The 25,276-nt window shown below is 45.8% G+C and overlaps 1 protein-coding gene across 2 annotated transcripts in view; it reads left to right on the forward strand.

Annotated features, from left to right (window-relative positions):
* LOC105990476 (protein ADP-ribosylarginine hydrolase-like protein 1) overlaps positions 1-24,888 on the forward strand; it is a 48,555-nt gene extending 23,667 nt beyond the window's left edge. The window contains exons 6-14 of one of the 2 annotated variants that reach the window (XM_013022915.1): positions 2,510-2,592; positions 4,820-4,916; positions 6,377-6,433; positions 14,143-14,307; positions 18,609-18,734; positions 20,805-20,945; positions 22,752-22,879; positions 23,016-23,148; positions 24,629-24,888. In XM_013022915.1, the coding sequence (XP_012878369.1) occupies positions 2,510-2,592; positions 4,820-4,916; positions 6,377-6,433; positions 14,143-14,307; positions 18,609-18,734; positions 20,805-20,945; positions 22,752-22,879; positions 23,016-23,148; positions 24,629-24,786 (1,088 nt within the window). In that variant the 3' untranslated portion in view covers positions 24,787-24,888. Of the gene's footprint in view, positions 1-2,509; positions 2,593-4,819; positions 4,917-6,376; positions 6,434-10,028; positions 10,240-14,142; positions 14,308-18,608; positions 18,735-20,804; positions 20,946-22,751; positions 22,880-23,015; positions 23,149-24,628 lie in introns of those variants that run through there. The other variant, XM_013022916.1, reaches the window with a different exon arrangement.
* The last annotated feature ends 388 nt before the right edge of the window (positions 24,889-25,276 follow it).

Consider the following 25,276-nt stretch of genomic DNA (forward strand, 5'->3'; position numbering starts at 1 on the left):
CTCTGGGCCTGGGCACTGTCCCTCAGCTCTTCAGCTCAAGGCTAGCGCTCTACCACTTGAGCCACAGCGCCACTTCCGGCTTTTTGCTTATGTGGTGCTGAGGAATCGAACCCAGGGCCTCAGGCATGCAAGGCAAGCACTCTACCACTGAGCCACCTTCCCAGCCCTACTGTGTTGTTTTTATGTGAGATCATTTAACCTGAACTTAACTGATGGTCAGCCTAATCAATGGTGTAAAATTATTTGACTCTTTGATGTTTGTTTGATTGATTGATTGATGGATGGATGGATGGATGGATTGATTGTGTGTGTGTGTGTGTGTGTGTGTGTAAGAGAGAACAGTTTGAGATTGATTGATTTTAGTTTTGGGATTTAACCCAGAGCCTCATGCGTGCTAGACGAGTACCCTACCAGTTAACTACATCCCCAGCTGTTTCTTTCTATTGTCTATATTAGAACAGTATCTTCTAGAGTCTGGAATCTAGATTTTTTAAAAAAATTTTTATTGTTATAATAAAGGTGATTTACAGAGGGGTTACAGTTAAGATAGGTCAGATGAATAGTATATTTCTCTTTAGACAATATCACCTCTTTATTCTCTCAAGAATCTAGATTTTGGGAATCTAGGAAGTTTGGGAGTCTAGATATTTGAGGAGGTTTCATAATTATTTGCCAGTTTTTATGTTTCCTCTAAGATCCTTTTTTTTTGACAGAGGACAAATCTTTATGTAATCCTAAATGGAGTACTACAAGCATAAATTTTAAGTAATAATACCTTCTAACATTTTCTTAATCAAAAAGTAAGATTTTAAAAGAATTTTATGGAAGGAAAATTTCTGCCAAAATGATGTAACACTAGAATAGCCACTGCCCTGATTTCAGTCTCAAGTTTTGCTATTTTGGTTTTGTCATTGTTACTTTGCCATTGGTCTAGTAGGACAATGTGACATTGCTACATACATTATATTAAATGATAAAAATGTATACATTTACGTTTTAGTCATGTGATTCACACACATCCATATCTGGTACTTTGTAAGAAAGGTTTCTTAGGATCAAAACTAACCCAGAAGTACTAGATTATAAATGTATGCCATAAAACTTTATTTTTCTTTCCTCCCCAGGTTCTCCTTCATTTCCCAGTGTGAGCGCTTTACATCATTAAGATGAGTTGAATATAGATCTCACTTAATGTTCTTCCTAAGGGATAAGGATGTAGACTTATAAGCAGGACAAGACTAATCATCTTAGTCTTACACTTCGGGTCCCATAGGTAAGGTTTAGAGAGTCTTCCACATGTACTTACTCAGAACTCTGACTCTGTCTTCTTTCTGCTTGAGACTTCAGGGTGCTTAAGTCAGAGTACGTCTGTAACAACAAGTGTAAACCCATAGGGAATAAGTGTCTTACCAAGATTGGTGTTCATCACTCAAGGTTTGCATATTCAGTATCATTAATGATCAACCCTGGAAATCTCAAGTTAGATTTCCAACTTCCATAATATCTCTTAAGTGGGGATCTAGCCAGATCTAGTAGCCTTGAAAAAGTATTTTGTGGGATATTTTCCATTTAAACTAATCTGTTACTTCAATATATTTATTCATTTGTGCTTAACATTAGTTTCTCTGATATATATACATAAACACTGTTTAGGAAACTACTTCAGCATAACTGTCATGGTCAGTGATGAGCAGTAAGTATTCAAAATGATGAAGATAGTTTCAAGAATGAAATTTCTAAGCCCCTTTGTGTATTTGATATGTCAAGCATATAAAAAGTAGTGCTTATTAAATCAGTACTCAAATGAATTGAGGATACTGTTCTTTTATAGCCCTAAAAGCTCAGCATCTGTTTCTGTCAGGTATCTTTAAGACCAAAACCTTTAAGCATACATTTATATAGCAGTTGTGAAAATTCTGTGAAAATGGAGACATTGGCTTTGACTGTTCAACAAGTTAGATTTTTAAATCTCCTATATCAGTGAAAACAGTTACCTTGTGTGGGTTCATTTGTCTTGACTATGCAATAAGAAATTCAAAGTCCTTAGAATGCCTGTCTGACTTGCTCTAATTGTAAAACATTAGACTGTCTTTGCTTTTATAGTGACAAGGCAGGCCAATTGAAGAGCATCTGGTCCCCTCCCTTGTTTAATTTTCAGCTTTACCATTTGGAGAGGGTAGTGACCTATTTTTCAGAATAAGTAAAATACATTAATACTAGCCAGATTAGGGTAAACTTAAATCCTGGTACAAGTGTGAATCTCCAAAACTGATTGATTGGGGGACTTGCAGGTTTAAATAACATACAAATCCTTTTTTCAAGAAGCTTCCTTAAAATTTATAAAATTATGTTACATAGATTACACTTGCAGGAACACTTGTGTAGAGATTGGGTCTTACATGACTTGGGTAAGGTTCCCAAACATTATTCATCAAGTAAATATCATTTTTGTTCAGTGGAAAAGAGTTTAAAATTTATTAACTACTCTTTCTCTTTTTTTTTCTTCCAGACTTAGAAATGGCTGTTGCATATTGGAAATTAGTATTATCTGGAAGGTTTAAATTTTTAGATCTGTGGAATACATTTCTGCTGGTAAGTGTCCCATCTCTTGCCACATAGAGGAAGGGGAGGGCAGCAATCCTAAGGTAGAATGTAATCTAACTCCCACCCATGGGAGTTTTAAGTAAAGGAATTCGTGCAGAGCCACCCCCCTGGACATGTGCAAGTGCTGCACAGCCCATTCTGCTATTGTGGAATGCTGCAGTGGCTCAGCTGAGTGGGAGGCTACAAGTACCAAGACCACTTTTATCGCAAGTTGATACAGCTTAGGACTTTGGCTCTGATCTTGTTGTGCAGAGCTGTCCTGGCCATTGTGTGTGTCTGTAGCCTAAAGCCATATTGAAATGTATTTTACTATGCCCAAGGAGGAAAGGAGGCTTTTATGGATTTTGTAAACAAACACTGCAGCTCTGCAGGGCCCTTTCTGGTAGGGCAGCAGGGGCAGCCACAGACTGAGCTGGTGTCCTGACTCCAGCAAGACAGTCCTTGTGGTGACAAGAGATGCCTAGCCCTGCTGTGCTGCCTGAATGGCACGGCCTGCAGCCTTGCTGAGGAGCTCTGCTCCTCTCCTCTGTTTAGGACCCCAGTCAGCACGCTCTGCTCTTCTCCTCTGTTGAGGACCCCAGTCAGCACACTCTGCTCTTCTCTGCTTAGGACCCCAGTTAACACACTCTGCTCCTCTCCTCTGTTAGGACCTCAGTCAGCACGCTATGCTCCTCTCCTCTGTTTAAGACCCCAGTCAGCACACTCTGCTTTCTTCTGTTTAGGAACCTAGTCAACATGCTCTGCTCTGCCACTGGCAAATCTCGTGGCCTTGAGCATGTTACTTCTTGGTACCTTGGTTTCTTCATCTACTGATAGCACACACACACTGCATGGCCTGTGGAAAGCAAGAGACTCTCTGAGGGTGTGGTAAAATCCTGCAGATATGGAGGAGGCCTCCCAGCAAGGGTTTCCTTACATTGTGTGTCATGTTACTTTTCTTAAAATATTCAGTGGTTGGTAACACTATGCTTGAGAATCTATTACTCCTCACTGGGGTCTCACCTAAACTGGAGTTCCCCAGAGAACCTTACACTCATGGGCACAGAGATAGAAAGGTGCCACAGCATGGTAGAGACCCCAAAACTCTGGAACAAACCCAGTGATTATGGAATGGGAGTAGATGTGGAAGATGAGACTGTGGACAGACTAGAACACAATGACAGTGCAGTGAGAGTGGATAAACTAGGTTTTCATGTTAGTCTGGCTACTTCTCAAATACAGTACTGGGTGGGAGAAAACCAGGTTGTTGAAAGTTACCTAGAATTCTGTAGGAATTAGTGTTTTTAAATGTAAGACAAGGGCTTGGAATGTGGCTAAGTGGTAGAGTGCTTGCCTAGCATGTATGAAGTCCTGGGTTATATTCCTCAGTACCACATACCCAGAAAAAGCCAGAGGTGGTGCTGTGGCTCAAGTGGTAGGATACTAGCCTTGAGCAAAGAGAGGCTCAGGAACAGAGTCCAGGCCCTGCGTGAGCTCAAGCCCCAGGACCCAAATAAATAAATAAATAAATGACAAGTACTGGGCACCCGTGGCTCACTCTGTAATCCTAGCTAGTCAGGAGGCTGAGATCTGAGGATTGCAGTTCAAAGCCAGTTCAGGCAGGAATGTTTGTGAGATTCTTCTCTCCAATTAATCACCCAAAAGCTGGAAGTAGAGCTGTGGTTCAAGTGGTAGAATGCTAGCCTTGAACAAAAAACTTATGGAAAGTTCCCATACCCTGAGTTCAAGCCCCTAGGACTGATACAAAAGCAAACAGAAAAATGTAAGACCAGCTTACCAGTAGTCTAGGACTATATTCACATACACAAACAGGCATGGTTTATCCTGGGGAATGACTCCCTCTAGGGAGACTGAGAAAAGGGAAGAATCATCCAAGCAGAGAGCCAGGGCCCCAGCTGCAGAGCACCACATCTTTAGGGCATAAGTGTCAGTTAGTCTCCCTCATGTTACTGATTTTGTTGTATCTGAAATATAAATCAGGAATTTATAATTTTAGTATTTAATTTTTTAGATAAATCAAAATTCTGTACTTGGATATTGGCATTGTTATAGCTCATACCTTATCTGTAAGATACCATGATTACTTCTATCTGTGGAAGTTTTGTGATTATACTTAATCAAATTAAGAAGGACTACTTATTATAGAGGATAACTTGGCCATTAGGATGTTGGAATTAACTTAATCTGGTGGATTATTTTTTCTCTTACATATTAGGAGCACCACAAAAGATCCATTCCAAGAGACACTTGGAACCTTCTGCTAGATTTTGGAAACATGATTGCAGATGATATGTCTAACTACGATGAAGAAGGTATTAGTAGCTGTAGAACTTCAGTGGGTGGCCAGATGCTCATACCTGCTGTGGATGCTGACTGCCTACCTCCAGGGCGGCACACCTGAAGATGGCCAGCTGAGGACACCAGCTCTGTAGGCATAGGGCAGGGCACCACTTCCTTGTTGGCTTCTGTAAACCACAGAACCATGTGCCTTTAGGCTGAATTGGAGATGCCAGCCTCTTCTGCTTACACAGATCCATGTCTACAGTATCACCTTCAGTGCCAGAGGCCCCTGCATCAGTGACATTGAATTATTCCTGAGAATGTTGTAGTTATAGGTGGATGGTCTCCCCTCTCCTTTCCCGACTTGGCTAGCCAGATCTGGACATAGTTGCTGATCACTTTTGTGTCTTGGGGCACTTTGCCCTGCCATTAGGGGCATTCATTTCCTGTCTGTGCCCCTGGCTAGTTCAGCTCATGTCTGTCCTCAAATCTAGACACAGTGTTTAGCTCCCATCAGGTGGCTAATCAATGCTTCTGAAAGAAGGATATGAAAATGGAGACAGTTTAGCTTGCAGGATTTTTTTCTATAGTTGGTAAGATTAGGCCTGTATACACAGGACAGTTGTGGGCAGAAGGTAGGAAGGCCTAGTACAGCAGATGAGCTGCTGGAGTTGGCAGAAGCTGGTCAGATTTGAGCCTTTGTGGTGGAGATGGCAGAGAGGCAGCTTGTGATCACCTTCCCTCACCCGCCCCTGAGTAAGTGAGTCCTTTTCTGGAAACTGCAGTGTGCAAATGTGCAAGCCTTTCAGGCCATGTGCCAGCCATCTGCTGACCCCGGCTTCCTGGTGTAAAAAAAATTGGGAAGCTAGGCGTAAGTAGCTCATGCCTGTAATCCTAGCTACTCAGGCTGAGATCTGAGGATCACAGTTCAAAGCCAACCTGGGCAGGAAAGTCTGTGAGACTCTTATCTCCAATAAGCCATCAAAAAACCAGAAGTGACGCTGTAGCTCAAATGGTAGAGCACTTGCCTTGAACTGAAGAGCTTAGAGACAGCATCCAGGCCCAGAGTTTAGGCCCCATAACAAAAAAAAAGGTAACTAGCTGGGCACCGGTGGCTCACGCCTGTAATCCTAGCTACTAAGGAGGCTGAGATCTGAGGATCGCGGTTCAAAGCCAGCCCGGGCAGGAAAGTCCATGAGACTCTTATCTCCAATAAACCACTAGAAAACCGGAAGAAGCGCTGTGGCTCAAGTGGTAGAGTGCTTGCCTTGAGCTGAAGAGTGCAGTGACAGCGCCCAAGCCCAGAGTTCAAGCACCACAACAGGCCAAAAAAAAAAAAAAAGGGTAACTAGCCATTCATTTAATGAAACTTAAGCTGGAAGCTGGATAAGCTTCAGATCTGACCCTTTATGTATCAGATTTTGAAAAAAAGTACTTTGAATATAAAAATGTTGTTCTAACTGATACTTTAAATCTGTTTGTTTTCCTTTAGGAGCGTGGCCTGTCCTTATAGATGATTTTGTAGAATATGCACGGCCAGTAGTCACAGGTGGGAAGCGCCGCCCTTTCTAAGAGGAAAAGTAAGGCTGAGATTGTAATGTGCATCGCATCCTGCAAGGGGTCACTTGAGGTCACTTGCCTTGTGTGTCTGTCACCGACTTAAGAAGTCCCTCGCACAGTCGTGAAGCTGAAGCTGCTTGAAGGCTGTGGCTGTCGTGTGCACACTGAGGATGGCTGCCTCAGAGTTAGGGTTTGTCCTAGCTGCTGCTTTAGGAGACTCCTGCATGACCTCACACTTACATGAACTAGTAGAGAGCCTGTCTGCAGGCTGCAGAACATGTTTAATTTGTGATTAAGACAAATGTACCATAACTATACTTAAAAACAGTATTTATGCCCTCAATAGGATGTATTTTTATAGAAATCAAGGCTGTTTCAAATTGTGCCCTAATGAAGATGACCTTATCAGAAGGTTGTTTTTAAATCTTGGTACCAGGAATTCATAATTTTATTTATTTTTTGAACTATCAAACATTGGATTTATCAGATCTGCGTTGCTTTTGTTTTTTTCTGGTGTTTATATGAGTACTTTGATGGATTTATGCACTATTTCAGGATGCGCAGTGACAGGCACAGGTAAGCTGTGATTCCAGTGACACTCATTTAGCTGTTTACCTGCCAGTGGGTGTGCTTTACTTCTAATGATGTTATTTGAACCTCCTGAAAAGTTTAGTTTTTAATTATAGATAAATGAGAGACATTTTTCCATGAAAAGCATTTCTTTTTGAGTGCATTAAGGTTTAAAAATCAAATGCACTAGTTCCCTTCACCTCTCTGTGATATCCACAGTGTCCAGGGTCCAGCCCTTTGTATAGACACGTATGTTTGGAAGAAAGCCTACGCTCACCTCAAACCTTCATCTCATCTACGAGCCACAGTCTGTACCATATTACCATCTGACTTTGTGGTATTTGTCTGGCCAAGGACCACTCATGCACAGAGCATGGAGGGCCTAGGTGTCGCCTGCTCTTCTAGTGTCAGGCTCTGAACATTACTGCGCTGACCCTACCTCACATTTGCCAAGACTTGGTATCACAGCGTGCCTTGCTGCCCTACCTACAACACGGCCTGCAGATGAGTGGCTAGGGCCACTCCAGGATGGGTTCTCAACACCTGTATACAGAATGTATGCTCCACTTGGGCCATCAAAGTGGTCTCTGAGAAGGAGATACACCCTAGCTTAAGGAAACAGCTCTGAAATGCGCATAGCCTGCAACAGAATCCATTGGAGACACTGAGAACTTCCAAGAGGGAAAGGGGTGGAGGGGTGGAGACAGACCGGACTCTGAAGAACTGGATCCTCCCTGTGAGAGGACATGACTAGTGGTATGGTGAGGACAAGCCACGTGACCTTTCTCAGCTCTGCTGTGTGTCCTTTAAGCTCTGACTCAACATTTATTTTAATATTTAAAATTCTATGAGGTTGTCAGATTCTAAATATTGGTAATTGGACAAAACCTCTTCAGAGTTGTGCTTTCTTATTTTCATTTGAATCATGCATGTGATAAAGATGCTGAGAACTTGAGAAGCACTATAATAAATTATTTTCCCTTGTGTTGCGATGTCCTTTATTCTTTGTTGCACAAGACACTCTTTGTCCTTACAGAAAGCTTCCTGGATAGCAACCAGGAAGCAAGCCACTCAGTCATATTGCATCTGACTTACCACCCAGGTAAACACGCATGTCCCATGCAGACAGTGCCAATCACTCTAGGTTTCTTTCTCAGTATCAGGGTTGTTCCAAGTCAGAAGTTATAGCACACTTACTTTATAGAGGAGTCTATAGGAGGTACATACTAGAATGTACAGACAGATTGAAAACAAATTAACTAAACATAATAGGTTTAAGAGGTACATATTTCCTGTTCTAGTACTTGCCAAGAATTTCTGGTGTAGACATCATCCTTGTATCTGAGTGATATAATACAGGTTTTTGTTTATTTTTGTCAGTCGTGGGACCTGAACTCTGGGCCTGGGCACTGTCTCTCAGCTCTTCAGCTCAAGGCTAGGACTCTTACCACTCGAGCCACAGCACCACTTCCAGCTTTTTCTGCTTATGTGGTGCTGAGGAATCGGACCCAGGGCCTCATGCATGCAAGGCAAACATTCTACTGCTGAGCCACCTTCTCAGCCCCATAGTAACAGGTTTTGTTAAAAGTGTTCCACACATTTCTTTAGGCTTCATAAGTGGGGATTAGGATCAACTTGTCTTCTGTTGTTGTTGCTCTATTTGCCATTCTAAACACAAAGTTGAGTCATAGTGAACAGGTTAGTGAGCCTTCTCTTGCTATTGGGAGTGTGGGCCGAGTAGTATGGATGTTCCTCAGCGGCCCATGAGTCAAGAAGTCAGCCTTAGACTATCGCTCCTTTGACTGCAGACACTGCTACCCAGTGTCCCCTGAGGCAGGTGGCCACAGATGCCCTGCCAGCTGCTTCTGTGTTTGCTGTCTTATTGGGGCAGGCACTGTGTACCACCCCGTTTGAAGGGCTGTTGGTTTCAGATCTGTAAAATGTGCTGGCTCACAGAACTCTACAGAATTGCAGTCAACTGTGTTTGCTCAAGGGTATCTTGCTGTGTTTTCTGTATCCTGAGAGTCTTACTAGAGGCCTTTTTTACATCCAGGAGGGATGAAAGCCAGGAATGTGGTGTCTGCTAAGGTGAGGGAACAAAACGGTATAGCTTTCTTTCTAATTTATTTCATTTCAAGCCAGGCTCACAGTTTTACACTTCTGCCTACCTCACCTCATCTGATGACTGGTTTCCATAGCAGTGTGTGAAGTGGTGTAAAGCTGTTGGTGGCACTGACTCTGCACCTGCTAAGACTTCACCCCTCTGTAGTCTAGCACTGGAGCATCTTGTTGGACATTGAATGGTGAGAAAACACTGTACCTTTTTTCAAAGGAAGACACATTTCAAGTGTCCTACCAAAATGATTTATTGATTCCCCCCCCCCATAGCCCTGGAGATTGAATGAACCAAGTGCCTCATTTATACTAGACAAATGCCCCACCACCAAGCTCCACTCCCTGCCCTCAATTTTATAATCTGAAAAGTTTTCTAAAAGTTGAAACTCCAGTAGATGAATCTCAACATTATGCTGAAAGTGGCCAGACACAAAAGACCACACTTACTGTATTGGAAATTTCTAATAACTATTCATTAGAAATGGCAAGATGGTACGTTGAGTTGATTTGAAAGTTCTAGGAAAAGCAAAGCCATGAAGACAGGGCAGCCTGGAGAATGCTCCATAGTGGCCCTGACCACGCACTACTACATCTTCACAGATTTCCACTGTACTGCACTGCTCTGCCCACACGGGGGCGTTCTCCTCCAGACCACAGAGCCAGGGCTTTAGTACTCCAAGCTTGCTCTGGATGGGGCCCCATGCCAACGTGCTCTTTTGCTGGGAGCCAAGGCTGTCCAGACGCCTCCCACGTGGTGAGCTCAGTCCTTCTCATTGGTGCCTGCTAAAGCAGGAAAGATAAGTCTGGCCATTTGGAGGGTGCTGGATAGTGATACAATGACCAGTGTCCGCAGGACGGACTGAGGGTGGCGGGGAAGGACAAAGGCAGCTGAGAAGAAGATGGAGAAGTTCAAGGCTGCAATGCTGCTGGGGAGTGTGGGTGATGCGCTTGGCTATGGGAATGTCTGCAGGGAGAACAGTTCTCTAGGCTCCATCCAAGAAGAGCTGCAGAAGGTTGGGGGACTCAACCACCTTGTGCTGTCGCCTGGAAAGTGGCCAGTGAGTGACAACAGCATCATGCACATGGCCACGGCCGAGGCTCTCACCACAGGTAGGATCCACAAAGTGCTCTGCTTAGTTGCGGTAAAAAGAATGGTGTGCGGTAAAGAGAATGGTGTGCGGCTGCTCATGTGCTCTCAGTAAGCACTGGAGCCTTGAAGGCGGTGTACCCAGGAGCCAGTGTTACCTGATGCCACTGCTAAAAGTGGCAATTTAATATGCACTGGTGTCTCTCAGTACATCATACAGGCAGCAGGTCATGTTTCTCCTGTGATCTTGATGGATAAGGAAGATTCAGCTGCTGAACCGCAGCTTCCACTTGTTGAGCGTCAGCTCAGCTAGCACTCAGTTTCTGCTAGTGTATCCCAGGCAAACGGTGCATTTGGAGCCATGGAGGTGGGGGCAGGGGGCAAACACAGCTATGTACTGCAAGAGATTGACGCTTCTTGTTGAGTTGGTCTTATACTTTATATTCTCTTTTAAGATAAGTAGGAATTCGAGCCATCTTGAAATTATACAATTATAGTTTCCATTACAATTTTCCCATTAGAGTATCATTGGGGATTGAGTCTGATTTCCAAAGAATTGTGGTTTAGCGGGGCACCAGTGGCTCAAGCCTGTAATCCTAGCTACTCAGGATGCTGAGATCTGAGAATCATGACTCAAAGCCAGGTCGGGCAGGAAAGTCCATGAGATTCTTACCTTCAACTGACCACCAGAAAAGCCGGAAGTGGAGCTATGGCTCAAGTGATAGTGTGCCATCCTTGAGCAAAAAAGCTTGGAGACAGAGTTTAGGCCCTGAGTTCAAGCCCAGGTATTGGCATGTGTGTGTGTGTGCATATGTGTGTGCATACCAAACACACACATATCTCAAATGACAGCTTGACCTTGCTTTTACATAAATGTATTTAAGAAAATGCTGCAGTAAGGAGTAGATTAGTATTAGGATGACCAAAGTTGTATATGAATTTCAGAAAAACAGATACACATACACAACTTTCCTATACATGCTGTGCTCTTTGGGATCCTGTAGATATTATTAGTCTATCATTTCAGAGTGAAGGCTTGAGAGCAGCTATTAAAGCCAGTGGATTTCAGTTATGCATTTACTTGACCATTCCACTTGTCTGCCGTGTACATGCTCCATTTAGCGCTGCAGTCATTGTATAGGAATGCCATCCATGCCATGTCCCAAAATAGCAAGCTAAGGCACGACGATAAGATAAGGTGTCACAACTTGTGGAGAATGGTGAAGTATCTTTCTGACCATTGTGAAATCCAAGTATTTCCTGATTCTGCCATCACTGTATAAGAATGCCATCAACTGGTTCTGAAACTAGCAAGAGCTGACAAGAGGAGTCTGGTGGTGAAGCATCTTTATGCTACATAATTATGAGATCCAAATATCACTGCTTCTTGGGCAGATGGGCTCCTTTAGATTAAAATAATATTGCAGCAGTCCAAGCTGTAATGCATCCCCTTCCCCTTGATAACGGCCTGCCAGACACATGGCTTTTGAGACAAAGCTACAGTGTATTACAGCTACAAGCAGGTGACCCTTAGTCCTAAAGCTGGCCTCCTGTTTGATGCCAGTGTATCAGTACACAGCCACACAAAGGGCCTTGCAGTGTAGGGTTGGGAAGGTGGCTCAGTGGTAGAGTGCTTGCCTTGCATGCCTGAGGCCCTGGGTTCAATTCCTCAGCACCACATAAGCAAGAAGAAAAAAGCTGGAAGTGTCGCTGTGGCTCAAGTGGTAGAGCGCTAGCCTTGAGCTGAAGAGCTGAGGGACAGTGCCCAGGCCCAGAGTTCAGGCCCCATGACCGGACCCCTCCCCCCAAAAAAATTACAGTGTACAGTGGCTCTTTGCTTGTTCTCCCAAGACAGGCGGAATTGGACAAGCTGCACTTAGCACATTTAAGGAAGCTTCGTTACTCATGAGGCTGTCGCCCTCTGAGCCCTGGCCATGTGGTCTGTAGCAGTGAGCACAGTGCAGTCTGGCGAAGTCATGTAGCACCCAGGACACAGCTGTGTCTGGCAGCTACAAGACATGCCTAGTCCTTCCTGCTTCAGTTATGCTTCACGTAAGGCCTCACACTTTGCCAGAGTGGTTTCATGGCCTTCTGTAGGTGATTGACAGGGTTTCAGTTCCATGTCCAGCTTATTAGTTAACATAGGGTCTCACTAACTTGTTTTAGCTGGTCTTGATTCTCAATCTATACCTCTGTCTATTCCTCCCATGGTGCTGTGGTTGCAGGCATGAGCCATGTTGCTTGGCTCAATGTTGGTTGGGAACCATTGGGAAGCTTTCTAAACAGATTTATCTTTCCAATGCAAGACCAATAGGGAAAATGGGACTGGTAGCTGTACCATATAGCACAGCAGTCCCACAATTGGAAGCTTTTGAAACGCTTTTCAATTTTCTGGTTACATTCTACTTTCTAGTTTACATTCTAACCTGGAAACATAAGGATCTTTGCTTCCATTTTGTTTTGATAAAAATTTCCAATTATCAGTTAAGTATGAGATTTCATAGTATCTAATCCCAGAAGAAAAATTTTAGAGGATTCAGAAAGTGCCCATCTGGTTGGCCAGGATGGAGGGAAATAAGGGCTGTAATAGATAGTACTGGCAAATGACTGCCAGACTCTGGGACTCCCAGAAGCCTGCCCAGACCCTCCAGCTCTGCACAGCGGGGTCCTGTGCACATCACAGGCTTGTTTTGTGCCTGCAGTGGTGTCTGTGGCACTCTCGTAGGATGTGCAGAACTCATTCCTCCTGAGCAAGGTCCTACCTGCCCCTCCCTCCCCCAGCTCCCACTCAGCTAGGTATACAGTGGTCCAGGAAAGAGTCCGAAGGGCTGCGTCAGTGCTCAGGGTTCTGCGAGTTGACTGGGGACAAGCTCTTTCTTTCCCCATGGTTCATAGTAAGGGTGGGGGCTTCAACTGTTTAGAACTTCCCCTGACCTTCTTCTCAGGGCTGTGCACAGGGGAACACGGGACCTGAGCCAGGCTCTGGACAAGTCACAACATGACCTCTGAATTCTCTTGTCCTACTTCTCTGACACAAGTGGCCCTCTGCCTTCATCATCTCCTCCAGCAGCTCCCAAAATGGGCACCATGGCCAAGGAAAAGGGGGACAGTGGTATCTCCTGATGATAGTCTCCAGTCCATGAGAACAGCTTTTGTACATTATAATGATGTGTTGGTGGCTGTGAAAAAGAGTACGGTAAGACAGCCCCTCACCGGCCTCCCCTGGTACAGGGCCTCTACAGCCACAGCCAGATGTCTTGGATTCTAGTGTTGAGATGCACTACCTGTGTCCTCTAGGCAGTAGTCTAGCTTAGTGATCAGAAGACTCTGCCTTTGTGCAAAATCCATCATCTCTGTCTGTAGGCAAAACACCACATTACTGAGCCTTATCTGGAACAGAATGACAAATTTTGCTGTGGAAAGATCTGCATCTAAGATGCACTTGGTCCATACTCTGCTGGGCTGGGGTGGGTGTCAGATTTGTCTGGCTCTTTATGCCCTCTTTGCTCCATGATCCATTTGGGACTTGATCCCATACTTGTTCCCAGACATGGTATGATAATAATGGCCTTGTACTGCATGAGGTTCCTGTGGGAAGAGACAAGAGCTGGTGCCAGTCCAGAATCAGCCTCTGTCACAGGAACCATGTCTGTTCTCTGAGCCCAGAAACAGACAAATTTTTGGCTCCATTCTCACATGGGAAATGAAGTTGGCAGGTTTTCCTTAGATTCTCAGATAATGTGAGAATAGGTAGACAAACAAACATCTGTGAGGTCTGGGTTGGAAGGAGACCTGTGCATTAAATACTTCCAGGTAGCAGGTGTGAGATGGTCTACTTCCATAACAACTGGCTGGAGTCCATCATTGCACCCAAGCCCTGTCCACCAGTGTCTGTGCTAATGTCTGCTCCTACCCTTTCTTCCCAGACTACTGGTGCCTGGACGACCTATATCGGGAGATGGTGAAGCGCTACGTGGAGACGGTGGAGAAGCTTCCAGAATATCGGCCAGACCCAGCTACTGTGGAGGGCTGTTCTCAGCTGAAGCCAGATAACTACCTCCTGGCCTGGCACACGCCCTTTAGTGAAAAGGGTCAGGGAACCCATCTTTTCTTCAGAAGTATTACTAAGGGTCTCATGGGTTGTCCACCTGCTGCCACCATGGCGTCCGTAGGATGCCTGGAGGCCTTGCTGGCCATGCCTGCTCATGCGGTGGGGTTTGGAGGACTCTGTTCACACGGTATCCCTTGCTGGCCATCCCTGCCCATATGGGTGGGGTTTGGAGGACTCTGTCTATGTGGAGCCCTTTGCTGGGTGTCCCTGCCCATGTGCCCATGTGTGTTTGAAGGAATCTGTCCTTGAGGCACCACCCAGGCTTCCCCAGTTGGATCCTGCCATCCATTTCTGTTTCTGTTAAGGACTAATTTTCACTGTGTTCCCTTGGAGTTTGCCTTTTGGTAAGAATTTGTGCCATCTGTCTGCACATCTCCATGATGCTACTTTTGTGTTTGTGGGAGTGTCATGCAGGCATCCACAGCCTCTGCCACTTAGGAGCCTTCCATCCTGGCCCTGTGTCCTGGGCCCTTTTCTAAGGGAGAACAAGGCCCCTAAGCTGAACATCTGGCCCAGAGTTCAGCCCCTCTGCTCTATGGTCCCCTCCCCCAAAGCTTTTGGGACATTGGGAACCTGGACTTAGCTTTAGTAGACAAGGCGCCTCAGCTTGGGAGAATGCCTGAAACAAGGGAACATAGCAGAACACAAGTAGGACCAGGAGAGCTACTCTGGCAGCCCCTGGTGGGCCAAAGGGGCAGTTTGAGCAGGCACAGGCTTCTCACCACCAGGAGGGGATGTTTGAGCATATGTAGACTGGCTACAATTGGAGAGTCATAGGATCATTGCCTTTGTCATAGGGAGGAGTACACAGAGCTTCCTGTTAGACAGGGTAAAGATGGCACAACTTCTTCACAGGAAAATAGGTTATTATCTGTCAAATTATTTAGTTTACACACCCACTACCTGGCAATTATAGAGGTTCTAAGTCGCTCTGATGAGGCCATACTAAAACAAGTGAACAGAGGTGTGTGCATCATCACGTGTATTGAAAACACTGGAGGACATCTTTGTGTCTCAGTAGAACTTGGAAGTTAATATGGTGCATCATTCACTGGCATACTTTAAAAATATTTTAAAATATTAAGTAGTTTTATATGTTGAGTTATGGAAAGCCCCTTACTAAAGTTTGGTAAACCATTATTCACCAAACTACTGCATTATTGCAAGATGTCAGCCAGTGCATCTGGATCCATTCCAGCTGTGTTTTTAGAAGCAATGTGCACAATGAGAGAGCTCATGTGTTGTTCATGGTCACTTGGCTCTTTTGTCTCCAGGTCTTGGGTAAAGTGGAGCATCATGGCAGGGAAAGTGTGGTAGAGTAAACTGCTCACCTGGTGGTGGTCTGGAAGCAGAGAAAAGCAGAAAGCGGGGAAAAGGGCTGTGGACAGAACATAGCCTTTGAGAACATATCCCAGTGACATATTTCCTCTATTTAGGCCCCACCTCCTGCAAAATCAACAACTTCCTAGTAGCCCCTCAAGCTGTGAGTCCATCAGTGGGTCAATTCACTGATGAGGCCAGCCCTCAGGGTCCACTCACTTCTGCAAAGATCTCTTCTCCCCCTGAACACTATGCTTTGACTACAAGGCTTCAGTATGTGGATGCTAGGGGACAAATTTGAACTGTAACAGCACAAGTTTGGAATCAGATCACGTGGTTTCTAATTTAAATTATCATCCTGCTCTAGGAAAATGAACAGTTCACTGACTTTTTCTTTTAAAATAGATTAGTAACCACCTTTGTTCACCCTACACAGAAAGACTGACAGAAGCATGTCACAAGTCCAAGGGCTTTCTGTCATGCTGGACAATTGCACCCATTACTCTAATTACAGTCTTAAGTATTTGCTCACAAAGGAGCATTAGCCTGGATATATAGAATAGTTTCTGATAAATGAATTTCTCAGTTACTCCAGTTTCCTACTGCAAGTATTTTTTTTATCTGAATGTTTCCTATTATGTAATTTAAATTTTTTGGAGCTTTCATTTAAAAAAAACTCAGTTATGAAGACATCAATCCAGTGATCTGGCCCAGTCACTTATGCCAAGTCCTGTGCAAGGGGCAAACCTGGAGATTCTCTCTGTCCTCATGATGCTGGTGCCCTTCCTGAGTATCCTCCCAGCACTCAGACCCTGTGCTGCCCTCCCCTCAGAGCACCTAGAGCAGCTGGTCACTGTCTCCATAGATAGTGCTAGGAAATAAGAAGTCCCTTTAAAAAATATATGCATAATTTCATTATAATGTCTAAAACATGATGAAAAATTTTGGCATCATCTTTTTTGGCTTAACATTTTTCTCATATAATCTTACTCTCTTTTATAAATAGTTGTTTTCATTTTCCTTTTTTTTTTTGTAGGTCATGGGGCTTGAACTCTGGGCCTGGGCGCTGTCCCTCAGCTCTTCAGCTCAAGGCAAATGCTCTACCACTTGAGCTACAGCACCACTTCCGGTTTTCTAGTGGCTTATTGGACATAGGAGTCTCACGGTCTTTCCTGGCCAGGTTGGCTTTGAACTGCAATCCTCAGATCTCAGCCTCCTGAGTAGCTAGGATTACAGGCGTAAGCCACCGGCACCCGGCCCTTGTTTTTTTGTTTTTGTCCATATGAAAATATTTTCTCAGGGCTGAGGCTGTAGCTCAGTGGCAGAGCACTTGCTTGCCTGATATGAATAATATTCAGGCCCTGGGTTCAGTCTTGAGCACTGCAAAAAAAAAAACCCATAAAATGGCCATTAGTACATGACACTATATTGATTACAATCATAAAACACATCAGTCTGTTACCCACACAAATATTTCCAAAACAGTTGCCATTATATTCTTTGAATTAAGTATTCTGATTTTTTTTTGCCAGTCCTGGAGCTTGAACTCTAGACCTAGGCACACTGATCTTTTGTGCTCAAAGCTAGCTTCTACCATGTAAGCCACAGATCCACTTCTTGCTTTTTGTGGTTAGGTAGAGATAAGAGTCTCTTGGACTTTCTTGCCCAGGATGGCTTAGAGCCATGATTAGTCAGCCTCCTGAGTCACTAGGATTAGAGCTATCAGGTACTGGTGCTTGGCAATTATTCTGATTTGAAATAAAAAACCCTTCTTTTTCATTAGTCCACTATAGAGTTTACAGAAATTACAAGGAAAATAAAGAGCTAGAAACAGTGATTTTGCTTGTAACTCAGGCAGGAGGATTGCTAAAGTACATGAGTTCAAGACCAGCCTGGGCAACACAGCAAGACTCCATCTCAACACAAGAAAGAAGAAAGGAAGCTGAGCATAATGATTGAGTCCTGTAATTATACTACTTTCAGGAGGTAGCGATCAGAGGATCAGGGCCAGCTCAGGCATAAAAGTTCCTGAGACTACATCTCAACAGGTGGCTGGGATAGTTAAAATAATTAGACCCAGTATCAGAGCTAAGTTACATGAAAGTTGTTCTGTGTAATCACACTTATGCAGAGTCCAGAAAATACAGTCCCCTAGCCTTCAAATCACATGTGCAGGAGCTGTGAGAGGCTGGAGATGCAGATGTCTTACTCTGCATCCCTCTTCCTGGTCCATGTGCTTGTGCGTTATCAAGTCCACACTTTAAACACATGCTGCATATTGTATATCAATTATGATGTGAGTTATAAGTGTATCTCAAATATAATACAATCATAACTTTAAAAAGAAAATATATATAGTTGAAAAAACACCATATGTGCAATTTTGTCTTTTACATTTTCTTTTTTCTTTTTCTTTTTGCCAGTTATGGGGCCTGAACTCTGGGCCTAGGCACTGTCCCTCATCTCTTCAGCTCAAAGCTAGCGCCCTACCACTTAGGCTACAGCACCACTTTCTGCTTTTTTTGCTTATGTGGAATCAAATCCAGGGCCTCATGCATGCAAGGGAAGTACTCTACCACTGAGCCACCTTTCCAGCCCTGTCTTTTACATTTTATTTTTATCGATTAGGAGAATATTTTGACCTTATCCCCAGGCCATCAAAAACTGCTTTTAATGGCTGAATAACTTTCAATATTCTTACAGACGTAACCTATTAAATTTCTTTTCCCTCATTAGGTATTTGAGTGGCTTGTCTGTTGTTCATTTATTTAAGTAAAATTCTGATGAACATGTTACTATATACTTAAAAAATTATTGTTCTTATAGAGGTGATGTACAGAGGGGTTGTGGTTATACTTCCCTCTCACTGTATAAGTTTTCGCACTTAGAAATTATTATGAATGCCAGATGCTGGATGTGAGATGATAGGAGTCTAATTTCAGGTGTTTATCTCCCATGCAGGCTCAGGATTTGGAGCTGCCACTAAAGCAATGTGCATTGGCATGAGGTACTGGAAGCCAGAGCGGCTGGAGACCCTCATTGAAGTCAGCATCGAGTGTGGCAGAATGACCCACAACCATCCCACAGGTAAGATGGGCCAGGACAGGAATGATGTCGTGACATCTAAGCTTGCTTCTGCTTCTATGTGACTCTGGCTCCCAGCACAGGACTAGAACTCTCAGGCAATCACATCCACTGTTTGCTCATCTGTTATCCTCAGCTTTTCTTAATGTCTGTTTGGTTTCCTCCTGACAGTAAACTTGCATTAAGTGTGGTGTGACATTGAAGAAATTGTGCAAGGGCAAGAATTTTCCTTGGTTTCTAGTATTGTTCGTGTCAGAAATGAAAGGTAGGACTCAGTCACCAGGGATTGGGCTGATACCATACTGTCTGGTGGAGGCAGAGCTGGTCCCACTTTGGCATATTTTCCAGGGACCACAGAGAGCCTAGCCATATCTTGTCTACTCCCGGACTAGGAGGAGATAGTGAGGATGGCCATCACACCCCGTTTCTGGGCTATGGTGAGCACAGTAAGTAGTCCCCAAGTACAGGCTGCCACACGGTCTGCACAGAGTGGCCACCACCACATCATCCAGGGGTGGTGCCTTGACAGAGCATAGCCGGCCACATCCCAAGACAGGCCCCAGTGAGTAATGCAGGAATGTAGGAAGATCATGAGGCTGTGGCTCCGTCAGCTATGTTATAAAAAGAAAAAGAAAAAACCACTCAAAAAGCTGCCAGTCATGCTCAGGGATGTCAGGCAAGGCCGGCAGATTTACTGCCGCAGCCTCACACACAGCTTCCAGGGCTGCCCTTTTTTTGTTTTTTTTTTTTTTGGGTCCGGTCGTGGGGCCCGAACTCTGGGCCTGGGCGCTGTCCCTCAGCTCTTCAGCTCAAGGCTAGCGCTCTACCACTTGAGCCACAGCACCACTTCCGGCTTTTTTCTTTTTGCTTATGTGGTGCTGAGGAATCGAACTCAGGGCCTCAGGCATGCAAGGCAAGCGCTCTACCACTGAGCCACCTTCCCGGCCCCCAGGGCTGCTCTTTTGCAGCCGCTTTCCCATGTTTGTTGTGACATTCCCCCGGCAGGCAGAAGAGCCAATGGGCTTTTCCAGAAAGCATCTGAGTGCAAATGGGAACCGCAGTGAGCAGTGGAGCTCATGGGGAGAGCATCCTCCGGACTCACAGGCCTCACTCCTGCTGTCCACTCTCCTCCCCAATGACAAGCAGTAGGTGCTGAAGCAGCACCTACTTCCTACTGCTACAATCACAAGTGAATTCAAAATGCAGACCTGAAAACACTGAGCAGGTGCTATCAGGGGTCGGCATGCAGGGATCTGGATTAAGAGTTTGTATCTCTAAAACATTTTAAAATTTGAAAAATATTAGTCATATGCATAATGATTGAATGGTCCATACATTGCTAGGATGAGGACCAAAAGTGTTTAAAGGGCTTGATTTTATGTAGTTTATTGCCTCTGGTAGCATGTATTACAATTGTTATTATCTAATTAATGAGTTTATATTTCTTGCCTTTGAGGTGTTGCGTCCCAAGGAAGCAGGGCACCAGTAGCTCATGCCTGTAATCCTAGCTACTCAGGAGGCTGAGATCTGAAGCTCGAGGTTCAAAGCCAGCCTGAGCAGGAAAGTCCATGAGAATCTTATCTCTAATAAACTACTCAGAAAACCGGAAGTGGTGCTGTGGCTTAAGTGGTAGATCACTAGCCTCGAGCTGAAGAGCTGAGGGACAGCATTCAGGCCCAGAGTTCAATCCCCATGATCGACTGGAAAAAAAAAGTGTAGGAAGGAAGGCCCATGAAGGGAGACCAAGGGTACATGTGGTCAGGATAAGTCCAGCCCCAGGTCCCAGACCTGGGCTTGCCAGTCCAGGCCTTTCCCCTTGTTCTGAGATGGCGCATTGTTGAGTTCTAGACGAGAGCGCTGAAGCCACTGGTGGGCATCAATTCTGTGAATAGCCACACTCTAAGCCATTTTTGAGTGTTCCTCCCCTGTGGCCTGGCCTATGGTGGATTCTGCCGTGCTTAGAGTCATTGACTCCCAACAGTGGCCCTGGAAAGGTGGGCCTCTCCCTCCAGTGTGTGCTGATCAAGGGTGGAGAAAGGCCAGGTGACAGAGCTGTTTCTTGCTGCCTTCCAGGGTTCCTTGGGTCCCTGTGCACGGCTCTGTTTGCCTCTTATGCCATACAAGGAAAACCACTTGTGCAATGGGGGAGAGACATGCTGCGGACAGTCCCACTGGCCGAGGAGTACTGTAAGAAGACCATCCGGCACATGGCAGGTGAGCCCAGCTTCCTCTTCAGCTCCCTCCAGATTCCCTCATGGGAAAGAGGCTGTTCTCAGCTCACACACAAGCACACTTGCTCAGACCAAAGCTCAGCTCTATCCCCTCACTACTGGCTACACCTAGAGGCACAAGATATAGAATCCCCTTGGTTGGTTTAAGTGGAATTAACCCTGTGAAGTTGGAAGGTTCTCACCTAGTAGAGGGAAAACACCAGATTAGAGTGGTACTAGGTGCACAGAGGGGCAGAAACTTCTTCCCTAGAACCTCACGGCCTCTGCAGAGACTACCATACTCCTCCACTCTTTGTCTAACTACATATTCAGCTTGGGCCCATACTTGAATTTTCATGCTGACCTGGATGTCTAGTGCAGGAGAGAAGGGACCCGTTTCTACAGAGAAAGGAAGGGCCAAGCCTGCCTCCCACACTGGGGTGCCTTGCCTGTGCCATGAGTCCCCAGGCCCCAAATCCCTAGGGGTCTGTGCCCTGTGAGGGCATATACCCCCAGAGTTTCCATCTGCCATAGTTAACCCAAAGCTTGTCACTCTGTGGATATGAGTGACATGCTAATGGCCTTGAATTTAGGACCAGGGTGCTGTTCCTTGGCTTTTTTTTTTTGTTTTTCCTCTTTTAATTTTATTTCTTTTTGCTTTTTTTAAATTGTGATTTGCTTTATGTAGTACTAAGGAACCGAACCCAGGGCTTCATGCATGCTAGACAAGCACTCTACTACTAGGCCACATTCCCAGCTCCTTTCCTTGGCTTTTTTTTTAATATAATTTTATTGCTGGGCACCAGTGGCTCACGCCTGTAATCCTAGCTACTCAGGAGGCTGAGATCTGAGGATCATGGTTCAAAGCCAGCCCAGGCTGGAGAGTCTATGAGACTCTTATTTCCAGTTAACCTCCAGAAAACCGAAAGTGGCGCTGTGGCTCAAGTGGTAGACTGCTAGCCTTGAGCAAAAGAGCCCAGGCCCAGAGTTCAAGCCCTGCAACCGACCAAAAAATAAATAATATATAATTTTTTATTATTATTAAGGTGTTGTAAAAAAAGGTTGCTATTTCACAATTCAGGTAATGACTATATATCTCTTTTGGACAATGTCATCCCTTCCTTCACAGTCCCCATGGGTCCCTGCCCACAAATTGTGTAGTTCATTTTCCACATAGTATACTGAATATTATGATTGTGTTTGTCCACACTTCCCCCCTCTCTTTCTAAGATTCCCCCTTTGCCTCTCTTAAAAAAGCAGAAAAATTTTAGAAAAGTACTGTCTCCTCTCCCCCACAAGGGTGGTGCTCTACACTTGAGCCACAGCTTCACTTCTGACCTTTTGCTTGCTCATGGGGTATAAGAGTCTCACAGGCTTTCCTGCTCAGTCTGGCTTACAACCCGGAGCCTGAAGATCTCAGCCTCCTGAGTAGCTAGTGTTGCAGGTATGAGACACAGGTGCCTGGGTTCATTTGTTTGTGTTTTTCAGTGCTGAGAATTGAACTCAGGACCTCATGTCTACTAGGCAAACTTTCTACCACTGAGCTACATCCTCATTCCTACATAATGAAATTCTTGGTTTAAAACATTCCAGAGAATACCCTTACAATATTGCAATCACTGCTTGGTTTTAGAATGCAGTTAAACAACTGCAGAGCTGTGTTGTGCTATCTCCACTTTCCTTGTCGTTTAAAGCAGCCACATGTTGCAAAGTTCCTATTTCCAGCACAGCATCCTTGGGCACAGGCGGTCCGTCCTGCTCCCACCTCTGCTGGGCACCATCAGCCCACCTTTCCTGTGCTTGTGTTTAGAGTACCAGGAGCACTGGTTTTACTTTGAAGCTAAATGGCAGTTTTATTTGGAGGAGAGAAAAATCAGTGAAGACATGGAAGGCAAAGCCACCTTTCCTGACAACTATGATGCAGAGGAGAGAGAGAAGGTGAGTCTGGCCTGGCCCTGGGTGTGCCTGCACACCACAGTGCCCAGCCAGTGTGCAGGGCAGGTAGCCCAGAGCGGCTTCTGGGAATGGTTGGGATCTTGGGCTGGGAACCACGCTGACCCATGGTTCTCTTCAGACCTATAAGAAATGGAGCTCAGAAGGCCGAGGCGGACGACGAGGCCATGATGCCCCCATGATAGCCTATGACGCCCTCCTTGCAGCTGGGAGCAGCTGGGCTGAGCTGTGCAACAGGGCCATGTTCCACAGAGGTGAGGGTCCCCCTCTGTGATCGTGGCTTCCAGGTGCTTCCAACACCTCTCAACTCTGTGCGCACCACAATGGAGGTGCTGACACTGCTCAGGGCCCAGCCATGGGCTTTTGGGGGAGCCAGCAGAAAGCAGGGGGACGGTGGATGGAAGGAAGCAGTGCAGCCTGCTGGGTCCCCTCTTCACTGAAAGCATGCAGGGTGGAGTGAGTGCAGAGCACTGTGTTGAAGACAGCTGAGAGGGTGGGAGGAGTAAACTGCTGGGAGCCAGGCATGGCCCAAGGAGCTAGGGTGTACCCTGAGTAGCTTAGGCAGACCCTGAAGCGTAGTACCTGCTCCTGAGCTCTTCGCTACTGACTGCACTGGAGGCGAATGCATCTGTGTTTGACTGCAGGTTTGTGGCTAGAGCCCTCTGTTGATGACAGAAAATTATGTAAGGAATTGAGATTCATTGTATGTCACAATGTATTAACGTGAAGAGACCCTCAGCTGGCTGGTGCCCTTCCCCCTGAGAGAGCAGCTGGTTTCAGAACCATCCTGCTCTCAGGATGGAGAGAGTAGCCTCAGGAGTTCATAGTCCTGGCTGCATGCAGCAGCCCTTCCTTTACCTTGTTCCCTGCTCTGGGTGTCTGGGAAAGGTTCAAGCCTATCCCAGGAAAAACGCCAGTCTTCCTGGGTTTTTAGACATGTCTGCTCCCAGGCTCCCACCCTGGTACTCCTCCCTCCCCCCAGCAAGGTCCTGTTTGACCCTTCCAGACTCTCTCCCCACCAAACACACACACACACACACACACACACACACACACACGTGCTCACACAGACATGTACACAGGGCTCATGTACGCAAATGTGCCCGGGCATGAGACAGTGCATGTGAGTGCACATGTGGGTTTGTGCGTGTGTATACTTGTGGGTGTAAGCTTGAGTGTCCATGTATACATGCGTGCTTGGATATGAGTGATACGAGATATTGCCAAGAATCAGTAGCAGCCTGTGAATGGAGGCTGAATGGCAGTGGTCATGTGGGAAAGAGCCCTGGTGGGGGCCTGTGAGGCAGAGGCATAGCTGGAGAGGCCTGGGTGTCAGGGATGGTGGGGGCAGGAACCCACAGTGGTTCCAAGATTTCCAGCTACTGTCAATCCTAGAGATAGCAGGGCTCTTTGCGTTTGAATTTGGAAACAAACTCACGAAGGGTGTCCTAATTGTGTACTCAGACAAATTTCAAAAACCATTTGAGTCTGTGGGAAGTACATGATGGGCACATGCCCCTCAATTCTGAGAAGCAGAGCCAGGCATGGATTGAGGGAGCTGTAGGTCAGGGAGGCAGGTGCACAGGCGCAAGGAGGGAGGAGGAGACATGGGGGCCTTGCTCATGGAGTATGGTGGCTGCGGGGCCATCAGCCCACGAGGCTCATGGAGCTGGGCCTGGAAGGAGCCGAGCCCTGTGCATGGAGCCCCCTGGGACGCTGTGCTTTCCATTCTAGGTGAAAGTGGGGCCACAGGCATGATCGCCGGCTGCCTGTTTGGCCTGCTGCATGGCCTGGATGCCGTCCCCCAGGGCCTGTACCAGAACCTGGAGCACAAGGGCAGACTGGAGGACTTGGGCTCAGCCCTCCACCGCTTGTCCACGGAGGAGAAGTAAAGCATTTCTACCATTCCCCTTCCAGAAGGCAGCTGTAGTTTCCACATGCAAGCTTGTAGCCTCTGTAGGGGAGGGTGTCCAGTCAGACAATTAAATGTTAACCACTCCCTCCCCAACTTCAGAATCCAATTTGCTCTATAAAATACTTTGTCCTGTGAGAGTCCCTTCCCATGCCTCCACTGCTACCTCACGCTACCAACCTTGCCTTGTGGTTGCCACACTCCTTCCAAATACAGTGGCTGTGAGTGTCTTTGGACAATGGTGCATTTTATTCTGTCACAAGCCACTAGCACGTGGTTTTTCCTACCTCCTGGTAGACATGTGGTTTGACTGCTAGCATGCCTGCTGCCTAGTCACAGAGGAGAGAATGCAGCTCACCAGCTAGAAGATATGTTCCTGTCCCACAGTGGAGACACATCACTTTTGGGTCCCTTGAGAGGCACCTAAAATACTGTGTTTAGCCTCACCAGGCAAGGCTTAGTCACACTAG

Source organism: Dipodomys ordii, unplaced genomic scaffold, assembly GCF_000151885.1.
Source record: "Dipodomys ordii isolate 6190 unplaced genomic scaffold, Dord_2.0 Scaffold64, whole genome shotgun sequence".
Taxonomy (NCBI): domain Eukaryota; kingdom Metazoa; phylum Chordata; class Mammalia; order Rodentia; family Heteromyidae; genus Dipodomys; species Dipodomys ordii.